General features: G+C 42.4%; 1 protein-coding gene across 3 annotated transcripts; it reads left to right on the forward strand.

Annotated features, from left to right (window-relative positions):
- The first annotated feature begins 210 nt into the window (after window positions 1-210).
- LOC115736947 (primary amine oxidase-like) lies at window positions 211-18,063 on the forward strand. Of its 3 annotated transcripts, XM_030668862.2 has the most exons (7): window positions 214-1,449; window positions 3,327-3,513; window positions 15,249-15,253; window positions 16,719-16,837; window positions 16,924-17,373; window positions 17,489-17,586; window positions 17,779-18,063. In XM_030668862.2, the coding sequence occupies exons 1-7, from the start codon at window positions 336-338 to the stop codon at window positions 17,987-17,989; spliced, it is 2,184 nt and encodes a 727-aa protein (XP_030524722.1). In that variant the 5' UTR covers window positions 214-335; the 3' UTR covers window positions 17,990-18,063. The 3 variants fall into 3 exon arrangements, with proteins under 3 accessions (XP_030524719.1, XP_030524722.1, XP_030524720.2); XM_030668859.2 differs by lacking the exons at window positions 15,249-15,253; window positions 16,719-16,837; window positions 16,924-17,373; window positions 17,489-17,586; window positions 17,779-18,063 and adding exons at window positions 3,641-3,754; window positions 3,841-4,290; window positions 4,423-4,520; window positions 4,714-4,995 and having other exon boundaries at window positions 211-1,449; window positions 3,327-3,523; XM_030668860.2 differs by lacking the exons at window positions 214-1,449; window positions 3,327-3,513; window positions 15,249-15,253 and adding exons at window positions 13,375-14,538; window positions 16,411-16,607 and having other exon boundaries at window positions 16,724-16,837.
- Window positions 18,064-22,079: the final 4,016 nt, after the last annotated feature.

Raw genomic sequence — 22,079 nt, forward strand, 5'->3', positions numbered from 1 at the left:
TGGGTAAATATGTAACACGGGTATAAGTTTAGAGTTTTCAATGTCACAAGAAAAAGTTTGGAGTAAATGTGTCACATGAGTAAAAGTTTAGGATTTTTTGTGTCAAAAAAAAAAGTTTAGGGTAAATGTGTCATAATTGGCATAGTTCAGGATTTTTGGTGGCTTTTTCCAAAAAAAAAAAAGAATATTCGGCAATAATGCAATCATCGATCTAATTCATTTTTTTGCGAAACTGAAGATAGAAAATCCTCTTCTCAAAGCATTCTATCCCGAAACAGATATTTTTTTTTGTACTAGAACTTCACTTCCTTAGAGCTCTCTTGAGCTGAGCCACCATGGCAGGACCTTCCTCATACCTTCGTTTCTCTCTCTCCATCTTCTTCTTCTCCTTCGTTCTCTTCTCCATATTCATCCCTTCCTGGTATCATCCTTCGAACGAGCCGAAGCTAAGACCGAAGCGCTTCTTCCCTACAAGCAAAAGCCCAGTCGTTGAAGAGCCTCCCCGAATCTGCAAAACCAAGACCCGCCCGTCGTCCCAAACCATCCACCACCCGCTCGACCCGCTCACCGCCCAGGAAATAACCCGGGTCGGGTTGATCCTCCGGTCGTATCCGCCTTTCGAGTCCTCTCTCCCCCCCATCCACTCCCTCTCCCTCCACGAGCCTGAGAAGCCCGAAGTCCTCGCCTGGGAAAAGGGCGACCCTCTCCCGCCCAGACGGGCGTTCGTCCTCGCTCTCTCGAGCGGCCGAACCCACGAGCTCGTGGTCGACCTGGGCTCGGGGCGGGTGGAGGCCCACTCAATAGAGTCCGGGTCGGGTTTCCCGCCCCTCACGCTGGACGACCTGGTCGCCGCTCTCGAAGTCCCGTTCGCGAGCGCGGAGTTCAACGAGTCGATCCTCGCGCGAGGCGTACTGCTGTCGGACGTGAAGTGCATCACCCCGTCGTCGGGATGGTACGGACAGGCGGAGGAAGAGAAGAGGAGGGTCATAAAAGTTCAGTGCTTTGATCAGGAGGGCACGTCCAATTTCTACATGAGGCCACTTGAGGGCCTCACCATGACGGTGGACATTGACAAGAGGGAGATTGTGAAGTTCTTGGACTCAGGTCGGGGCATTCCGATCCCGAAGAGCGCGGGCACGGAGTACCGCTACGGGTCGGTCGAGGAGGAGGTGGGCTGCGACTCGGCGCCACCTTTGAAGCCCATCTCGATGGAGCAGCCCGGCGGGCCGAGCTTTTCGGTGGAGGACGGGCATGTTGTGAAGTGGGCGAATTGGGAATTTCACCTCAAGGCGGACCATCGGGCGGGGCTGGTGATTTCGCGAGCCAGGGTCCGAGACCCGGAGACCGGGGCGCTAAGGAGCGTGATGTATAAGGGGTTTGTGTCCGAGTTGTTTGTGCCATACATGGACCCCGACGACGGGTGGTACTTCAAGACCTACATGGATGCAGGTACTACTTAAGCCATTATTTCTGATTTTTTTTTTTTTTTTCATTTATTATAAAAGTTGAACTTTATTTGATTAGGAGTATTTAAAATCTTTCAACATAAAAAGTAACTGAAGGAAAGTAAGAATTGCTAACAATAGTTAAACTAAATGGATTTCACCCAAAAATTGTACACACATGCGTGAATGGAAAAGAACAGGACGAGAAGGAGACGATTAAGAAAGAGAGTGAGTAGTTGAATACCCATTGGTCCAGTTCAAAAAAATTACCTTCATTTTCATTTGGGATCCTCTATAAAAAGAATCGGACTTCTTATGAAAATTACCATAGTGGTATTTGGTTGGACGAAATTCGAGCAGCCATGCATCAAAAGTGAAATCGTGGGGCCCTTGAGGGCTACTAGGACAATTTTATCGCTGCTCATCTCTCGGTTGACAATTAGTGTGTCCGATCCGACGGCCGATAATACCTTTATTAATCGATTGTTAGCTTGACAGGCTGACAGAATTTTTGATCATATAATCTCTCAATCAATAATTGTTTTATGTAAAATATCGATGATAGTGTGTAAATCTACGGCTGAGATTGTATTATCCCTAATAGTATTGTCGGAAAAGCATTTTCTATTGTCGAAATTTAAGTCTAGCCAACTCGATGGTCCATATTTTGCACGACCAAAAATTGATTTTGCATGACAACTTGGTCGAGGGGATAGCCATCGCATGTAGGAGTGCCCTAAGAAGCACGGACATGCCAAAGAGGCCGCATCGGTGTTTGGGCTAACACACGTCCAATATGCGGTCAACGCGTGTCGATTATCCGACATGTGGTCAACGGCAGCAACACGTGAGTCGGTGAGGTTTCGACAACTGCTATGATGGAGCGTGCAGTCAGATCTCGCCAGGGAAAGCGCGGATGAGGGGGAGGAGGGCGTCGGCATCTTAGAGAGAGATGAGGGAGAGAGACCGGGAGAGATGAGGAAGAAAAGGAAGAAGGGGAAGGGGAAAACAAAACCTAGACTTGAAGAATTGACAGATCTAGAAGAATCGGCAGAGGCGGGGCAAATTCAGAGGCAGCGACAGCGACTTACTGCTCCTCGACGGGGCCTCGTTCCCCGATAGCTTCTACTTGTCGTCGAAATACACTGCCGGCGCGTGATTGAGCCATGTGAAGATTTTCTTTTCTCTCCACTCGTTTCTAATTTGGCTCACCTAATCATCGTGGTCACTTTATTCGTTGCCGCAGGGTACTCTAGCCATCATTTTCAAAGGAGAATATAACTAAATAATATCATCGCAAAAGTAGTTGCGTGCTTAACGCATTTCTGAATACATCTAATCATAAGGAAAACTTAATCATAATCTGTCTAATCATTACAGTTGTCGGTGGTTCCATAAAATTTCACATGGTATTATAACATGAGGTTCTGAATTCAAATCTTTTCAGCAATAGATTAAGTTTTTAGAACAATCGACAGTAGTCCCACAAAATCTCACATAACTCAACATGCCATGTAAGACATTATCCATTAAAATTACTAATCAAAATTATAAGCACATTTACTTTTATTAATCCCCGTGCACGCCTTTTAGAAAATTGAATATAAGACCTAACGAGCAGATCTAATGACTCCACTGCCTTTTATAAAATTTAGTATGTTTCATGTATTGGATCCACAGCCTATCAAAGCTCAACTCACCATGCCAATTCGGCAAATAAAGCAAATTAAAGGGATTGGTAGAGAGAATATGGTGATTTTTTTTTTATATAAATGAATCCAAACAATCTTTGCGTTTGATTAGATGCCAATTTATCATTTAATCTTGTCTTGATTCTTTTCTTCCTTAATGATGTTTTTGTGTTTATCTTTTGGGACATAGGAGAATTTGGCATGGGGGTGACGGCAATGTCACTTGTGCCACTAAATGACTGCCCTAGGAATGCATACTACATGGATGGCATTTTTGCCTCGTCCGATGGGACGCCCTACTCCCAATCCAACATGATCTGCTTGTTCGAGCGCTACGCCGGCGATATCAGCTGGCGTCACTCTGAGAGCCCTCTCACGGGAGTGGAGGTACGATATACATACACACCCATGAACTTGCGATCATAAAAGTCTTATGGAGATTGCACTCTACACACGTAGAAATGGCCCGATACTATTCTAAATCTATTTTTTAAAAAAGCGCAGATTAGAGAGTCAAGGCCTAAGGTGACGCTAGTGGTTCGAATGGCATCATCGGTCGGGAATTACGACTACATTTTCGATTGGGAGTTTCAAACAGACGGATTGATTCGAGTCAAGGTTAGCCCGAAAGCCATATTCATCCCCATTATTTGGTCCTTTTGAAATGGAAATTAGTTAAAACGGATGGAATGATCGGCATGTAGGCGAGTCTATCGGGTATGCTCATGGTGAAAGGAGCTCCGTTTGAGAACACAAAGAATGTGCCCGAAGACTACGAAATGACCGGGCCCCTCGTGTCGGAGAACGTGATCGGCGTCATCCACGACCACTTCATGACGTTCCACCTTGACATGGACATCGACGGCTCAAACAACTCTTTTGTCAACGTCCGCCTCGAGAAGGAGGAGACCCCGCCCGGAAGATCCCCTCGGAAGAGCTATGTGAAGGCGCGCCGCCATGTGGCTCGGACGGAGGGAGACGCAAAGATCAAGCTCAAGCTGTACGAGCCGTCGGAGTTTCATGTGATCAATCCGTCGAGGCTGTCTAGACTGGGAAACCCGGCGGGGTACAAGGTGGTCCCTGGAGGCAACGTGGCGAGCTTGCTTGATGTCGACGATCCTCCGCAGCTCCGAAATGCCTACACTAATAACCAGGTAATGCCGATTCTCTTTCCCGTAATTCACAGAATTTATACAACTGATTAGTATTGACGGAAGAGAACATTTGCCGAGTTCACTGAAAGAAGTAATCTTTATCTTTATTTTCTTTTGGGACAAAAAATTCAGATTTGGGTGACTCCATATAACCGAAGCGAGCAGTGGGCCGGTGGACTCCTGGTGTATCAAAGCAGGGGAGACAACACTTTGGCTACCTGGTCTGAGAGGTATAAAATTTTAGAAGTACTGTCAAATTTGTAGCATTCATTCACTAGGTAGCTATAACTTTCGAATCAGATTATATATTGGACACATCACAGATCAAAAGTGATTCACATTGCATGGTCTCTGTCTATTTCTTGGATACTCAAGCCGTCTTGTACTTACACAACACGGAACGTTTTTTGTGGGATCGAACAGGAACCGCCCTATCGAGGACCGCGACATCGTGCTGTGGTACACCGTCGGGGTTCACCACGTCCCGTGTCAAGAGGACTTCCCGGTGATGCCGACCGTCCAGTTGAGCTTCGATCTGAAACCGGTCAACTTCTTCGAGAGCAATCCGATACTCCATGCCGCACCCTACTTCGACAAGGACCTCCCTGTTTGCACGATGGCCGCTTCATTCTGATGCGCTTTCGTCCTCATCGGTGCCATAGATTTCATGTATAATGCATGTCTGATCCAAGCAAATAAGAGAAATAAAAGCTTCACAAAGGAGCAAGTTGCAGCTAGGGGTGAGCAAAAGAACCGCATGGAACTAGCCAGTTTGGAGTTTCCGGTTCCTAAAATTTGGAACTAGTAGTCGGTTTCTTGGTTCCAAGAATGGACCTATCCACTTGGATCGGATTGATTTTTTTTTTTTTAATTGTTGTTACTCCCAATTTTGAAAACCCTAATTCTCCTTTTTTTTTTAATTGTTCCTCAGTCTGTTTCAGGGTTGTCGCTCATGCATTTCGCTCTCACTTCTCTTATCTCAATCACGCAGCGCTTACGCCTTCCTCACGCTCACATGTAGTAGCTTAGACTACGCAACAACACTTACAGTCTTGCAAGAAATGGGGGTGAAAAAAAAGAAAAAAAAAAAGAGAGAGAGATGTCACCGGTTCCTGAATGGGTCTAGGAACTGGTGGCTGGCTCCTGATTACACAAATTGAGAGCTGGCCCTTCTGATCCGGCATCCGGTTCTAAGGTGAGAACCCTCTGACCCTTAGTTACAGCAGATCTCCAAATACATACTAACTTAAACGATTTTAGATTAGAATTGTACAGATGATGCAGGGAACAAAGAGTTCGTAAGCTCAGTGTTAATATGGCCAAATTCCGTAAAGCAGCAATAACTTTTGCCTTCCGGGTCAGAATTGGCACCAACGTTAAACCGTCTCTCTAAATAGCATCCACTTTCAAATTTAGGTAAAATCTGGCCTAAGGGTGTTAAGAGGGAACATTGTGTAAAAAACAACTCAGAACTCCAATTCTACCCCTTTTCCTATCCTTCGTTTGTTTGTGAGATTTTTCGAGATTTATTTCTTGTACTTGAGGTCCAATTGTATTTAAAGAAGGATACCAATCTGAATTTGAAGAAAGCAACAATATTTTTTTGATTTCTGAGAAATAGTGAGAGATAAAATAACCCAACGAATATATTTATCATACTTATGAGTCTAAACATTTGGTTCGTCCTAAGTGCAAAGTGTCACATCCCAATTATGATCAAAATACTGAACACAATCACAAAAAATGACGTGGCGGGGGGTTGGCCTCTCTCGATCTAGGTAAGGGCTGCGACCATCACCCAAATCTGTGCAAACCCTCGCCTACAATCGCCCTCGCACCACCCACCCGCCCACCCCCCCCGGCCGGAGCATTCCCGTATTGTTGTTGGGCCTCACCTGCATCTTTCCCTTTTTTCTATTTTTTTTTGTTTTGCTTATTTTGAAGATAATTCAAATTAAATTTGCATTAAAAAAATCAAATCTTGCCCAAAACGACGTCGTTTTAGTCATATGTTTCATATTTTAGCCATGTCAGCATTACGTAGGATATAAACATTGATAAAAAAAAAATGTCACTTCAGTATTTTCTGTTAGTCAAGTTGGACGGAATTAATAGAAAGCTTGATTGCACAAATTTGATAAGTTTTAGGACTTGATTGAGTCTTTTGAAAGTTTTAAAACTCAATTGCACTTTCGTGACAAGTTTATAATTTTTTGTACACTTATCCCAAAATTTAATAATAATCTTAGCCAGTTTGCACCCAGTTAATGGGATTCGAACGCACGTAACTGGAAATCCTTAAACGTTACAACCAACTACGTCAACTCGGAGTTGTAAACATAACATTTCACATGAGACATGAAAGAAACTTGTGGAATGTTCATATCAAAAAGCGTATCTTTCTTTCCTATGACGGAATTATATATCCTAAAATAGAGCAAAAAATATCAGAAATATCAAAATTTATAAACGGCTCACATTTTAGTGCCAAAGTTTTTTTTCCGGCTCACTTAAATGTCAATTTTTTTGAAAATCGATTACTTTAGTGTCAACTTTGATTTCCTTAGCCTTAAATCCTGAGTGGCACTTTTTTTTATTAATAACATAAGAAATATATTAAAAAAATATTTAAAAATAAGATAAAAAACAAATATGTTAAAAAATAATTTTTTTTTTAAAATTTACCACATGGACTGATTTTTTAAAAAAAAATTACCACGTAATATTAAAAATTTAGTAATAAATGCCACGTAATCAGTTTGGCCGGAATTTCTTTGATTTGGCACTTAAGTAATTATTTTTTCTCCGATTTGGCACTTAAGTGAGCGAATAAAAAAATTTCGACACTAAAATAAGTGTCGTACATAAATTTTGATACTTTTAATGTTCTTTTGCCCTTAAGATAGGCATATATAAATTCATCTGATGATCTTCGAACAAAAAAGAAAAAAGAAAAATTCATCTGATGATCATCATATCATTCGATAGAGATTAGAGCTATAATAGCCTTGATGAGTATATGTATGACTAGGTTCCCAATCTCAGAACCTATCGCCTTTAGAGCTTAATAGGACGTCAGCTTCATTTTGGCGAAACAAACAACTCTTCGAAAGGAGACAGACAGGAACGAGAATCTTGTGCTTGGACAATTCGAAAGTCTCTCTCAAACATCGATTCGAACTGTTCAACGTGATGTAGCACATTGATTATCCGCACGACTTAAACCTATGAAAAAACAAATTCGAGTCTTCAAATAGCTACGATGAGCTGTTTATAATAGCTGGTCCTACATTAAAGAGGTCCGCGGTTCGACTATCATGGTTTATCCGCGATTGACACTGCCCAATCCGTCTCTGGTGATTAATGCGGAGCATCACTCGAACATTTAAGTTGAATATCGAAGTGGCCAAGCACATTTTATCATCTGCCGACTCTGCTTTCTTAATTTCGTATATGCCGAAAGGTTGTGATGACTTGATATCGGAGAAGTGCTCTGTTCTAAACACTGATAAATGACTAAATAAGGCGAGGGAGGGCCAAGGGAGTCGCCGGCTCAAACACGAGATCGCATATATGAGATCTCTTAACACGTGCCCTGGAGAGACATCACTCTTAGACGACTAAAAATAGCGAATGCAATTATACTTTGGAAATCGAAAAAAAGAGGTGCAAAGAAAATAACATGATTTGAAATTTCACGTGTTTACACCGTTCCGTGGAGTAGGACAAATCTCTTTACACGCAAGCTAGCGGGCCCTAATCCGTCCCCGAATCCGTTAGTTGGTTCAAGGGGTCCACGAACCTACTCAATCGATCAAGTCGATTCTGGACCCATTCTAGCCAATTGCCAAGAACGAGTAAGGCTGCGTTTGAAAAGGCTTTCAGGGAAAGCTTTTGGGAAAATACAAATACCTTTGATCTGAAGAGATTTGGTGAAATGCAAAAATTATTTGGTAAACTGTAATTGAAAAGTGCCTTGGAAAGAAAGTTTGCGAAAACCCTGTTTGGTAAATATATATTTGGAAAGTCATTTAAGATTCCGATTTTGAGCACATAGACCAGTGAGTTTATTTCGCCTGAGCTTGTAGTTAAGGTTTTGTTCTGCACATGTAGAGAGAGGCTGAGCAATGCAGTGACCGCGTGCTCTTGACTCCACGGATCCGCGAATTAGAGCAAAGGCATGAGTGCCGGAATAGCGCCGGATCCCACGATCAGAGCTCCGATTATCGGACCGATTCTTTGCGAGTAACCTTGAGGCAAAACCAATTGCAGGAAAAACAAAGGAAAAATTTCAATCTTTTTTTTTTTTTTTCAAGAATCAACAGTGAACTCTTCACGGCCGGTGACGGAGACCGCAATCTGCGCAGATCTTGACCGTCGCCTTGAGATCCTCCTGCGATATGCTCTCAATGATGTTTTGAAAGCTGATTTTATCCTAAAGATGTTTTGAAAAAAATTACCAAACACCTAGACTTTAACCCAAAGAGTTTTGGACCCCTTGAGAAAGCCCTTCCTAAATGCAACCTAAGTCCCTCTTTAAATTTGCTTTCTCTAAAGTTTAGGGCATCACCCATGTCCGCAAATCGAAAACCAAACGAAACAAACTCCAAGTTGACATAATTATCCTTGTTTGGGATAACATCGAAAGGTAAGCTCTAGGGGTGATCGGTTCTCGGCCTGGTCTGGTTCCTCTCAAGAAACGAGAACTGGACTCGTGATCCCGATTCTCAATTTTTCGGAATCAAGAACTGGACCACCGATCCGGTCCAGTTCTAGGACGGTTTCATTGGATTAGACACATGCAAAAAAAAAAAAAAAAGGCACCATTCCTGGACGGTCCCAATCCAGCAAATATAGAGGTTGGACATAAAAAAATTTCAAGTTCATTTCTTGAAACGAGTCTTTCAAGGCAAAGCTGAGATTTTTTTGTAAGATTGCTTCCAAAATGCACATGGGATTCAAGCATAAATGATCACCCTTCGGGTCAAAAACGGCCCGGGAACCAGCTAAGACAAGAACGAGATGGGGATTTTGTTTGGGGACTAAAAAAGCAAGATCAAGAAAACTCCATGCGCATGGAGTTTTCTTGATCAAAATAAAAATTTTTTTTTGATCGGTCCGGCCCAGGCAGTCCGGTCTTGCCGGACCCTAGAATTAGGAATCGGACCGCTTCCTCTAGAATCGAAAACCAGATTACTAGTCTCGATTCGATCCGGACGGTCCCAATTTAGGCGATCTGATTTACTCAGCCCACTAAGCTCCATCCACCGGAATATTCAAGATATTGGGTGAGAGAGCACACGCGCAAAGATACCTTGCACTTTGAGCGTCGTCGAGCACCATTCAGCCCCGCCAACATCGCCATACTAGCTACGATCCTGCGGCTGATCTAGTTCCGCCATTGCAAGTCCCGAGATGATCTTGTCCCGATCCCACCAGAGCCGTCAATTTCCATCTATGCGTCCATCCCGAGCTGTGCCGATCCGCTCGTTCAAATGACAAACAAAACAAATTTGAAATATTTCAGATTAGGTACAATTTCAATTTGTTCAGATTTTTTAATTGTTGTTATGAATTTTTGGATGATATTTCGATTAGGCAAGATTTTATCTGTTGATATCGCAATATATAATAGTTACCTATTAGAATTTTTCGATATTTTCGGCATATTTTTAGATTAGAAAACCAATTCGAATTAAGAGGTGATTCCCCACCGACAACGTGCAAATTCGAACTAATCTCGACCCGAGATTTGTCTCGATAGCACGGGGATCGAGATATCTAATCTTAACCATTGGATTTGATTCCTCGATCCAATTCCTTATCCGATTCGAGTCGGAAGATACTTTCAAAAAAGATCATGCATTATCTGTTTAGTGATTTGATTTGTTACGTAAAAAAAAAAATCCATTCAAAATACCAAAAATATCTCATTCATGTAGATTGCATATAGTTTAGAACATTCCATTCATGTAGGCTGTATATTTTATTTCACATATGCATTTCATATAGACCTAGTCGAATAACCGTTATGTCATTTTCCTACTGCATTGATTAACCATATAGTTTTGCTATGTCATTAAAATCCGTCATATCATATAGTCTGGCATATCATTTTGTCATATTATTTTATTACACGTCGTATTATTCGTCATGTCATAAACTTGATAAGTCATTGATGCCACATCGCATTCATAGGCTCGTTCATTTTAAATTAGCAGATTAGCCTAGCCTAATATAACATGTCATTTAGATTAAATTCATGTCATTTTATTTACTTTATTTATTTTTGCATAACATGTAGGTTAGAATTCATGTTGTTTTGCATGTCTTTAAGATTCAAAAACTTAAAAAAATTTCGTCATGCATTCGTGTCATATTCATCACTTACCATGTCATTAGACTAATTGTATTCGCATAATACACTTACATTCATGCATCATTCACTTAAATAAAAAAAAAAAATAATTACACCTTTGGAATTTTAAATCGCAATCCTCGAAAGTTTCGACTCGAGATAATTTTCATTGAAATGAAAGGTACCGAAAGGGCGTTAATAGAAATATTAGCGTAACCAAGTTCCCGAACTCAATGAATCTCTGGTTCGTAAAAATAAAATATTTCTCCCGGTACTTTATTTAGGTATCTAATCAACCTACCGTGAATTGATTAGTGGCGACTCCAAGTTAAATCATTTGCCTGTTAAATAGTGAACCGTAAGTTGCGATTTAACATGGACTTGGGAGAATCTGAGTTAAGTTAATTAGATAATTAGCTTGATAATCCATTAACCTAGAAATCTGATTTTTAGGTTGTGACAAGAGTGACGGATGACTTTTTTGTGGGCAGCAAGGTCATTAAGTCCAAGATGCGGTAAGTGGTCATGATTCAGAAACTTCTCGAAAATCGTAGAAGGTCAACGATGGAATATTGCAGGCATAAAGAGGGCCATGGAACAGCGAAGTTAGCCACGTCAATGAGAAGTTACAAGCGGAAAAAAAAAGTAATGGGCACGAACAGATCATGGAAGGTTATTCAAAACAATTCAAATTCAAAGTCATTATGGCAGTTGAAGATCAAGTTTTGACGAACAAAAGCAATGAAGAATATGGACAAAAAGGGGTAGTTATTGAAGGTGCCAAGATTAAAAACAAAAAGATAATTGACTGAGCAGATTCTGGGCGAAAGGAGATACAAATATCAAGAAGAAAGAAGGGAAATGCAGATGAACACACATCCAAAAATACTCAATTTCCTCTGCAGTTTAACTTTTGTCATACTTTAAGTTTCTTGCACTTTCAATTCTAGTAACCAAGTTTATTTCCTAGTCATGTACTGCTTTCTTAAGAGTATCGTAACTTAACTCAGACCTTTGTTGATCTCAAGTCCACTTTCAATCCATTTATTTCTAACCCATTTCCACACTTTCTCTTTGTGATCTGTTTTTCACCGGGTACCTCCTCAAGAATTGAACCATAGAACTTTCTTAATAAAAACTGAACAACTAATTTCGATGAAAGATTTTTCTTGTTGCAAAACGAGCGAACATGAGGGATCGTCTTCGACTGGGACATTGACGGAGCTTCGAATCAAAAGACTGAATTTTTCGGTCGTGGGTCGTGCTGAAACAAACGGGTTTTCGTGGGAATTGTCAAATGCGCGATCGCTTGATGCGAGTTGCGAAGGAGTCAACTAGGGGAGTGGAGTGCGTCTCTGCGCGTGACTGGCTCCGATTTGGTCGTGTGAGCTCATGTTGCGACGCAAACCAGGAGTAATTCTTGCAGAGGGAAGGCGATCATGGAGGGGCAATCAGCAATGGAATGGTTGAGGACGGATTGACCCACGATTATTATTTTTTTTTTGGAAATTTGACTCCTAAGAAACGAAAGAGAAGGAAGTTGCCAGGCCTTTAAAAGGCGCATCCGCCCCCATTGACCCTGCGTGTTTAATTTTTCTCCTAAAATGCTCCAAAAAAATGCATATATATATTTGGATTATATGTCACAAAACTCAATTGCCATTTAAGCTAACATTTCATGGGTCAATCAATATCGATTTCACATTTTCATTAAGCCAAACTACGGCGTGAAAACAATATTGAAGGGCTGCACCATTAGATGAGATACGTGTGCATTTACCGATAGCTTATGATACGCACATCTTTACACATTGTCCTACATTTGCCGATCACACATCAGGGCTTAATAGATTTATTCATTAGTTAACCATATTCGACAAGCATAGTACACTACAATCGCAAGTTGGGTTTTGAATTCTTCCTTAATAAAGAGGTTACGTTTGGTCGTTCGGATTTTTAGTCGGGATAAGATTGAATGTGATATGATAAGAAATTCAAGAATTTTGTCATATCCTATCTACTGTTTTGTGAAGTACGGGCTCCTCTACTACTTCGGCAGTTAACTTATCCGAAAGTGATTTTGTGATCGACTGGCATCTCTTTTGCAAGTCTTCTCTCTCGATCCATAGTTAAATTTAGATTTGTATACTCTTCTATTCCAAACTAGAAAGAGATCTGAAATTTGCGAGATGTTTTTAATACTTTTTCAACTTGTTGGCGTTGTTGTCGTCGTCTCTATACAGAGGTGATGCTGGAAACGCCAAACCTAAGCAAAGCCATAACTCTCGGAAAGGAAAATCTTGACGTGTGCTCATCAACGACACTGATTCGATATTCGATGATCAAGCCGCTAGTTGTGTTTTGATGCTGTGATAGAACCGTTTTTGCGAAATGAGCGAATTAGGCTGTATCAAGTTATTTATATTTCATATTTACTTGCTCTGTTTTATTTCTATTTTATCGTGAAATTATGTACCTACTTTTTCAAGTGGAAGGAAAATTTTTCTTCCGACCAAAATTTGAAAAAAAAAAAGATACTAATCAAATGCTATTTCTTTTTCCATTTTCCACAATAGTGTGATGGCGGAGACATGTTGTTTTCCCCAAAAGAAGGAAAAAAAAACGAATATTCGGCAATAATGCAATCATCGATCTAATTCATTTTTTTGCGAAACTGAAGATAGAAAATCCTCTTCTCAAAGCTTTCTATCCCGAAACAGATATTTTTTTTGTATAAGAACTTCACTTCCCTAGAGCTCTCTTGAGCTGAGCCACCATGGCAGGACCTTCCTCATACCTTCGTTTCTCTCTCTCCATCTTCTTCTTCTCCTTCTTTCTCTTCTCCATATTCATCCCTTCCTGGTATCATCCTTCCCACAAGCCGAAGCTAAGACCGAATCGCTTCTTCCCTACAAGCAAAAGCCCAGTCGTTGAAGAGCCTCCCCGAATCTGCAAAACCAAGACCCGCCCGTCGTCCCGTACCATCCACCACCCGCTCGACCCGCTCACCCCCCAGGAAATAACCCGGGTCGGGTTGATCCTCCGGTCGTATCCGCCTTTCGAGTCCTCTCCCCCGCCCATCCACTCCCTCTCCCTCCACGAGCCTGAGAAGCCCGAAGTCCTCGCCTGGGAAAAGGGCGACCCCCTCCCGCCCAGACGGGCGTTCGTCCTCGCTCTCTCGAGCGGCCGAACCCACGAGCTCGTGGTCGACCTGGGCTCGGGGCTGGTGGAGGCCCACTCGATAGAGTCCGGGTCGGGTTACCCGCCCCTCACGCTGGACGACCTGGTTGCCGCTCTCGCAGTTCCGTTCGCGAGCGTGGAGTTCAACGAGTCGATCCTCGCGCGAGGCGTCCAGCTGTCGGACGTGAAGTGCATCACCCCGTCGTCGGGATGGTACGGACAGGCGGAGGAAGAGAAGAGGAGGGTCATAAAAGTTCAGTGCTTTGATCAGGAGGGCACGTCCAATTTCTACATGAGGCCACTTGAGGGCCTTACCATGACGGTGGACATTGACAAGAGGGAGATTGTGAAGTTCTTGGACTCGGGTCGGGGCATTCCGATCCCGAAGAGCGCCGGCACGGAGTACCGCTACGGGTCGGTCGAGGAGGAGGTGGGCCGCGACTCGGCGCCACCTTTGAAGCCCATCTCGATGGAGCAGCCCGGCGGGCCGAGCTTTTCGGTGGAGGGCAGGCATGTTGTGAAGTGGGCGAATTGGGAATTCCACCTCAAGGCGGACCATCGGGCGGGGATGGTGATTTCGAGAGCCAGGGTCCGAGACCCGGAGACCGGGACGCTAAGGAGCGTGATGTATAAGGGGTTTGTGTCCGAGTTGTTCGTGCCATACATGGACCCCGACGACGGGTGGTACTTCAAGACCTACATGGATGCAGGTACTACTTAAGCCATTATTTCTGATTTTTTTTTTCATTTATTATAAAAGTTGAACTTTATTTGATTAGGAATATTTAATATCTTTCAACATAAAAAGTAATTGAAGGAACGTAGGAATTGCTAACAATAGTTAAACTAAATGGATTTTACCCAAAAATTGTACACATATGCGTGAATGGAAAAGAACAGGACGAGAAGGAGACAATTAAGAAAGAGAGTGAGTAGTTGAATACCCATTGGTCCAGTTTAAAATAATTGCCTTCATTTTCATTTGGGATCCTTTACAAAAAGAATCAGACCTCTTATGAAAATTACCATAGTGGTATTTGGTTGGGCGAAATTCGAGCAGCCATGCATCAAAAGTTAAATCGTGGGGACCGTGAGGGCTACTAGGACAATTTTATCGTTGCTCGTCTCTCGGTTGACAATTAGTGTGTCCGATCCGACGGCCGATAATACCTTTATTAATCGATTCTTAGCTTGATAGTCTAACAGTATTTCTAATAATATAATCTCTCAATCAGTGAGTGCTTTATATAAAATACCGATGATAGTGTGTAAATCTACGACTAAAATTGTATTGTCCCTAATAGTACTGTTAGAAAAGCGTTTCTCATTGTCGAAATTTAAGTCTAGCCAACTCGATGGTCCATATTTTGCACGGCCGAAAATTGATTTTGCACGACAACTTGGTCGAGGAGATAGCCATCGCATGTAGGAGTGCCCTAAGAAGCACAAACACGCCAAAGAGGCCGCATCGGTGTTTGGGCTAACACACGTCCAATATGCGGTCAACGCGTGTCGATTATCCGACATGTGGTCAACGGCGGCGACACGTGAGCCGGTGAGGTTCCGACAACTGCTATGATGGAGCGTGCAGTCAGATCTCGCTAGGGAAAGCGTGGATGAGGGGGAGGAGGGCGTCGGCATCTCAGAGAGAGATGAGGGAGAGAGACCGAGAGAGATGAGGAAGAAAAGGAAGAAGGGGAAGGGGAAAACAAAACCTAGACTTGAAGAATTGACAGATCTAGAAGAATCGGCAGAGGCGGGGCAAATTCAGAGGCAGCGACAGCGACTTACTGCTCCTCGACGGGGCCTCGTTCCCCGACAGCTTCTACTTGTCGTCGAAATACACTGCCGGCGCGTGATCGAGCCATGTGAAGATTTTCTTTTCTCTCCACTCGTTTCTAATTTAGCTCACCTAATCATCGTGGTCACTTTATTCGTGATTGCTGGGTACTCTAGCCGTCAATTTCAAAGGAGAATATAACTAAATAATATCATCGCAAAAGTAGTTGTGTGCTTAACGCAATTCTGAGTACGTCTAACCATAAGGAAAACTTAATCATAATATGTCTAATCATTACGGTTGTCGGTGGTTCCATAAAATTTCACATGATATCATAACAGGAGGTTCTGAGTTCAAAGTTTTTCAACAATAGATTAAGCTTTTAGAACAGTCGACGGTAGTCCCACAAAATCTCACAGAACTCAACATGCCATGCAAGATATTATCCATTAAAATTACTAATCAAAATTATAAGCACGATTACTTTTATTAATCCCCATGCACGCCTTTTAGAAAATTGAATATAAGACCTAACGAGCAGATCTAATGACTCCACTGCCTTTTATAAAATTTAGTATGTTCCATGTATTGGATCCACAGCCTATCAAAGCTCAACTCACCATGCCAATTCGGCAAATAAAGCAAATTAAAGGGATTGGTAGAGAGAATATGGTGATTTTTTTTTTATTATAAATGAATCCAAACAATCTTTGCGTTTGATTAGATGCCAATTTATCATCTAATCTTGTCTTGATTCTTTTCTTCCTTAATGATGTTTTTGTGTTTATCTTTTGGGACATAGGAGAATTTGGCATGGGCGTGACGGCAATGTCACTTGTGCCACTAAATGACTGCCCTAGGAATGCATACTACATGGACGGCATTTTCGCCTCGTCCGACGGGACGCCCTACTCCCAATCCAACATGATCTGCTTGTTTGAGCGCTACGCCGGCGATATCAGCTGGCGTCACTACGAGAGCCCTCTCACGGGAGCGGAGGTACGATATATATACACACACATGAACTTGCGATCATAAAAGTCTTATTGAGATTGCACTCTACACTCGTAGAAATTGCTTGATACTATTCTAAATCTCTTTAAAAAAAAGCGCAGATTAGAGAGTCGAGGCCTAAGGTGACGCTAGTGGCTCGAATGGCATCATCGGTCGGGAATTACGACTACATTTTCGATTGGGAGTTTCAAACAGACGGATTGATTCAAGTCAAGGTTAGCCCGAAAGTCATATTCATCCCCATGATTTGGTCCTTTTGAAATGGAAATTAGTTAAAACGGATGGAATGATCCGCATTTAGGCGAGCCTATCGGGCATGCTCATGGTGAAAGGAGCTCCGTTTGAGAACACAAAGAATGTGCCCGAAGACTACGAAATGACCGGGCCCCTCGTGTCGGAGAACGTGATCGGCGTCATCCACGACCACTTCATGACGTTCCACCTTGACATGGACATCGACGGCTCGAACAACTCTTTTGTCAACGTCCGCCTCGAGAAGGAGGAGACCCCGCCCGGAAGATCCCCTCGGAAGAGCTATGTGAAGGCGCGCCGCCTTGTGGCTCGGACGGAGGGAGACGCAAAGATCAAGCTCAAGCTGTACGAGCCGTCGGAGTTTCACGTGATCAATCCGTCGAGGCTGTCTAGACTGGGAAACCCGGCGGGGTACAAGGTGGTCCCTGGAGGCAACGCGGCGAGCTTGCTTGACGTCGACGATCCTCCGCAGCTCCGAAATGCCTACACTAATAACCAGGTAATGCCGGTTCTCTTTCGGTAATTCACAGAATTTATACAACTGATTAGTATTGATTTTGCCGAGTTCATGGAAAGAAGTAATCTTCATTTTCTTTTGGGAAAAAAAAATTCAGATTTGGGTGACTCCATATAACCGGAGCGAGCAGTGGGCCGGTGGACTCCTGGTGTATCAAAGCAGAGGAGACAACACTTTGGCCACCTGGTCTGAGAGGTATAAAATTTAGTAACACTGTCAAATTTGTAGCATTCATTCACTAGGTAGCGATAACTTTCGAATCAGATTATATATTGGACACATCACAGATCAAAATTGATTGACATCGCATGGTCTCTGTCTATTTCTTGGCTATTCAAGCCGTCTTGTACTTACACAACACGGAACGTTTTTTGTGGGATTGAACAGGAACCGCCCTATCGAGGACCGTGACATCGTGCTATGGTACACCGTCGGGGTTCACCACATCCCATGCCAGGAGGACTTCCCGGTGATGCCAACCGTCCAGTTGAGCTTCGATCTGAAGCCGGTCAACTTCTTCGAGAGCAATCCGATACTCCATGCCGCGCCCTACTTCGAAAAGGACCTCCCTGTTTGCACGATGGCCGCTTCGTTCTGACGCTCTTTCGTCCTCATCGGTGCCATAGATTTCATGTATAAGGCATGTCTGATCCAAGCAAATAAGAGAAATAAAAGCTTCACAAAGGAGCAAGTTGCAGCTAGGGGTGAGCAAAAGAACCGCACAGAACTAGCCAGTCTGGGGTTTCCCGCTTCTAAAATTTGGAACTAGTGAATGCCAGTCGGTTTCTCGGTTCCAAGAATGGACCTATCCACTTGGATCGGATTGATTTTTTTTTTTAATTGTTCCTCAGTCTGTTTCAGGGTTGTCGCTCATGCATTTCGCTCTCACTTCTCTTATCTCAATCACGCAGGGCTTACGCCTTCCTCACGCTCACATGTAGTAGCTTAGATTACGCAACAACACTTACAGTCTTGCAAGAAATGGGGGTGAAAAAAAAAAAAGAGGAGAAAGAGAGATATCACCGGTTCCCGAATGGGTCTAGGAACAGGTGGCTGGTTCCTGATTACACAAATTGAGAGCTGGCCCTTCTGATCCGGCATCCTGTTCTAAGGTGAGAACCCTCTGACCCTTAGTTGCAGCAGATCTCCAAATACATACTAACTTAAACGATTTTAGATTAGAATTGTACAGATGATGCAAGGAACAAAGAGTTCGTAAGCTCAGTGTTAATATGGCCAAATTCCGTAAAGTAGCAATAACTTTTGCCTTCCGGGTCAGACTTGGCACCAACGTTAAACCGTCTCTCTAAATAGCATCGACTTTCAAATTTAGGTAAACTCTGGCCTAAGGGTGTTAAGAGGGAATATAGTGTAAAAAACAACTCAGAACTCCAATTCTACCCCTTTTCCTATCTTTCGTTTGTTTGTGAGATTTTTCGAGATTTATTTCTAGTACTTGAGGTCCAATTGTATTTAAAGAAGGATACCAATCTGAATTTGAAGAAAGCAACAATATTTTTTTGATTTCTGAGAAATAGTGAGAGATAAAATAACCCAACGAATATATTTATCATACTTATGAGTCTAAACATTTGGTTCCTCCTAAGTGCAAAGTGTCACATCCCAATTATGATCAAAATAATAAACACAATCACAAAAAATGACGTGGCGGGGGGTTGGCCTCTCTCGATCTAGGTAAGGGCTGCAACCATCACCCAAATCTGTGCAAGCCCTCGCCTACAATCGCCCCCACACCACCCAAACCACCCCCCCGGTCAGTGGTGAGGGTTGCAACCACGCAGCCTCACTTGCATCTTTCCCTTTTTTCTATTTTTTTTGTTTTGCTTATCTTGAAGATAATTCAAATTAAATTTGCATTAAAAAAGTCAAATCTTGCCCAAAACGACGTTGTTTTAGTCATATGTTTCATATTTTAGCAATGTTAGCATTACGTAGGATATAAACATTGATAAAAAAAAATGGCACTTTAGTATTTTCTGTTAGCCAAGTTGGACGGAATTAATAGAAGGATTTGACTGCATAAATTTGATAAGTTTTAGGACTTGATTGGGTCTTTTGAAAGTTTTAGAACTCTATTGCACTTTCGTGACAAGTTTAGGATTTTCTATACACTTATCCCAAAATTTAATAATAATCCTAGCCAATTTGCACCCAATTAATGGGATTTGAACGCACAAAACTGGAAATCCTTAAACGTTCCAACCAACTATGTCAACTCGGAGTTGTAAACATAACATTTCACATGAGACATGAAAGGAACTTGTGGAATATTCATATAAAAAAGCGTATCTTTCTTTCCTATGATGGAATTATATATCCTAAAATAGGGAAAAAAATATCAAAAGTATCAAAATTTATAAACGGCGCACATTTTAGTGCCAAATTTTTTTTTTCGGCTCACTTAAATGTCCAATTTTTTGAAAATTGATTACTTTAGTATCAACTCTGATTTCGTTGGCCGTAAATCCTGCTTGTGATTAAGGCTTTGTTCTGCATGTGTAGAGAGAGGTTGAGCAATGCAGTGACTGCGTGCTCTTGAGTCCATGGATCTGCGGATTAGAGCAAAGGCATGAGTGCCGGAATAGCGCCGGATACCCTGATCAGAGCTCGATTATCGGACCGATTCTTTGCAAGTAACCTTGAGGCAAAACCAATTGCAGGAAAAACAGAGGCAAAATCTCAGTCTTTTTTTTTTTTCAAGAATCAACAATGAACTCTTCACGGCCAGTGACGGAGACTACAATCCATCTACGCAGATCTTGACCGTCAGCTGGAGATCCTCCGGCGAGATGCACTCAATGATGTTTTGAAAGCTGATTTTATCCTAAAGATGTTTTGAAAAAAATTGCCAAACACCTAGACTTTAACCCAAGGAGCTTTGGACCCCTTGAGAAAGCCCTTCCTAAACGCAGCCTAAGTCCCTCTTTCAAATCGCTTTCTCTAAAGTTTAGGGCACCACCCATGTCCGCAAATCGAAAACCGAACGAAACAAACTCCAAGTTGACATAATGGTCCTTGTTTGGGACAACATCGAAAGGTAAGCTCTAGGGGTTATCGGTTCCCGGTCCGGTTCCCCTCAAGAACCAAAAATTGGACCGGTGGTCCCGGTTCTCAATTTTTCGAAATCGGGAACCAGACCACCGGTCCGGTCCGGTTCCAAGGCGGCTCCATTGGATTGGACACATGCAAAAAAAAAAAAAATGCACCATTCTTGGACAGTCCCGGTCTAGCAAATATAGAGGCTGGACATAAAAAAATTTCGAGTTCATTTCTTGAAACGGGTCTTTCAAGGCAAAGCGGGGAATTTTTTGCAAGATTGTTTCCAAAATACACGTGGGATTCAAGCATAAACGATCTCTCTTCGAGTCAAAAATGGCCCAAGAACCAGCTGAGGCAATAACGAGATGGAGATTTTGTTTGGGCACTAAAAAGGTAAGATCGAGAAAAGTCCATGCCCATGGAGTTTTCTTGATCAAAATAAAAAAAAAATTTGATCAGTCCGGTCCGGGCGTCTGGTCTTGGCGAGACCCTAGAATCGGGAACCAGACCGCTTTCTCTAGAATCGAAAACGGAACTACCGGTCTCGGTTCGGTCCGAACGGTTCCAGTTTGGGCGGTCTGATTTACTCACCCCTAGTAAGCTCCATCCACCGGAATATTCAAGATATTGGGTGAGAGAGCACACGCGCAAAGATACCTTGCACTTTTAACAATTCATATAAAAAGGGCCCAAATTATATTATTGGAACCCTAGTCAGTGTTTTTTGTCACGTCTCTTAGCCTTTTGCCCCAAGAAAGTTCACAGGTCCATGTTGGAGTTCCACCAGAGTCTTGTCATCTTCCTCGTAGCAGGGAGATCAGTGGGGCATCCTAGGTTTAAAGAATGCTGTCGTGACCCATGGGGACCCAAATAGGGTTTATGATTCTTTTGATACTCCTAAATCCACAGCCCAGCTCAGGATTGCTTTCTTCCATGTGAATAATAATCAATTCCTTTTCATTTAGTGTTTCCTAGTCATCAAAGCAAACACGGGTTCAATTGGATTTTGACACTTTTTTTTTTTTTGGGTCCAAATTTGGATTTTGACACTTAAGTAAATAAATACTAGGGAATCTTGATAAGTAGCAGCTGGAGAGCGCTTCTTTAAGAGTATGTCTGCAGCAAGTATCACTCTCTAAAGTCATTGGCTTGCATGGACAAAGAAATGCTATCCGTGGCCCTGTGGGCACGAGAAAATCCGCATCCAAAGCGGACAAGAATTAGCCCCTGCTTGTTAAAGGACACTTTTCTATTGTCGAGATAGACGTGTGAGTTGTGTTAGAAAAAATCATATATTGGATAATTGATGTGATGTGATGCTGAGCTATTAATATATTTTAACTGGCTCATAACTCGTCGCTTCAAGTTTTTGAGTGAAGATTAGTTTATTCAAATATGTTGATGGGCACGGACTTTAACTCCCTATTAGAGATCTCCCAGGAGAAGGCATCGGGTTCCTGCCGTGCATCTCCAACATATGTAGGTAGTTTTGACGTACATATATGCGCTCAATCACACAATACAGGTTTGCACTTAACCCGCAATTTTCTCTTCTCATTTGATGAGCCGAATACGTAACTGTTTGTTTTCGTAATCAATATGTCTTTATGCACTTTATAAAGGGAGGG

The sequence above is a fragment of the Rhodamnia argentea genome, chromosome 9 (assembly GCF_020921035.1).
Source record: "Rhodamnia argentea isolate NSW1041297 chromosome 9, ASM2092103v1, whole genome shotgun sequence".
NCBI classification, from domain to species: domain Eukaryota; kingdom Viridiplantae; phylum Streptophyta; class Magnoliopsida; order Myrtales; family Myrtaceae; genus Rhodamnia; species Rhodamnia argentea.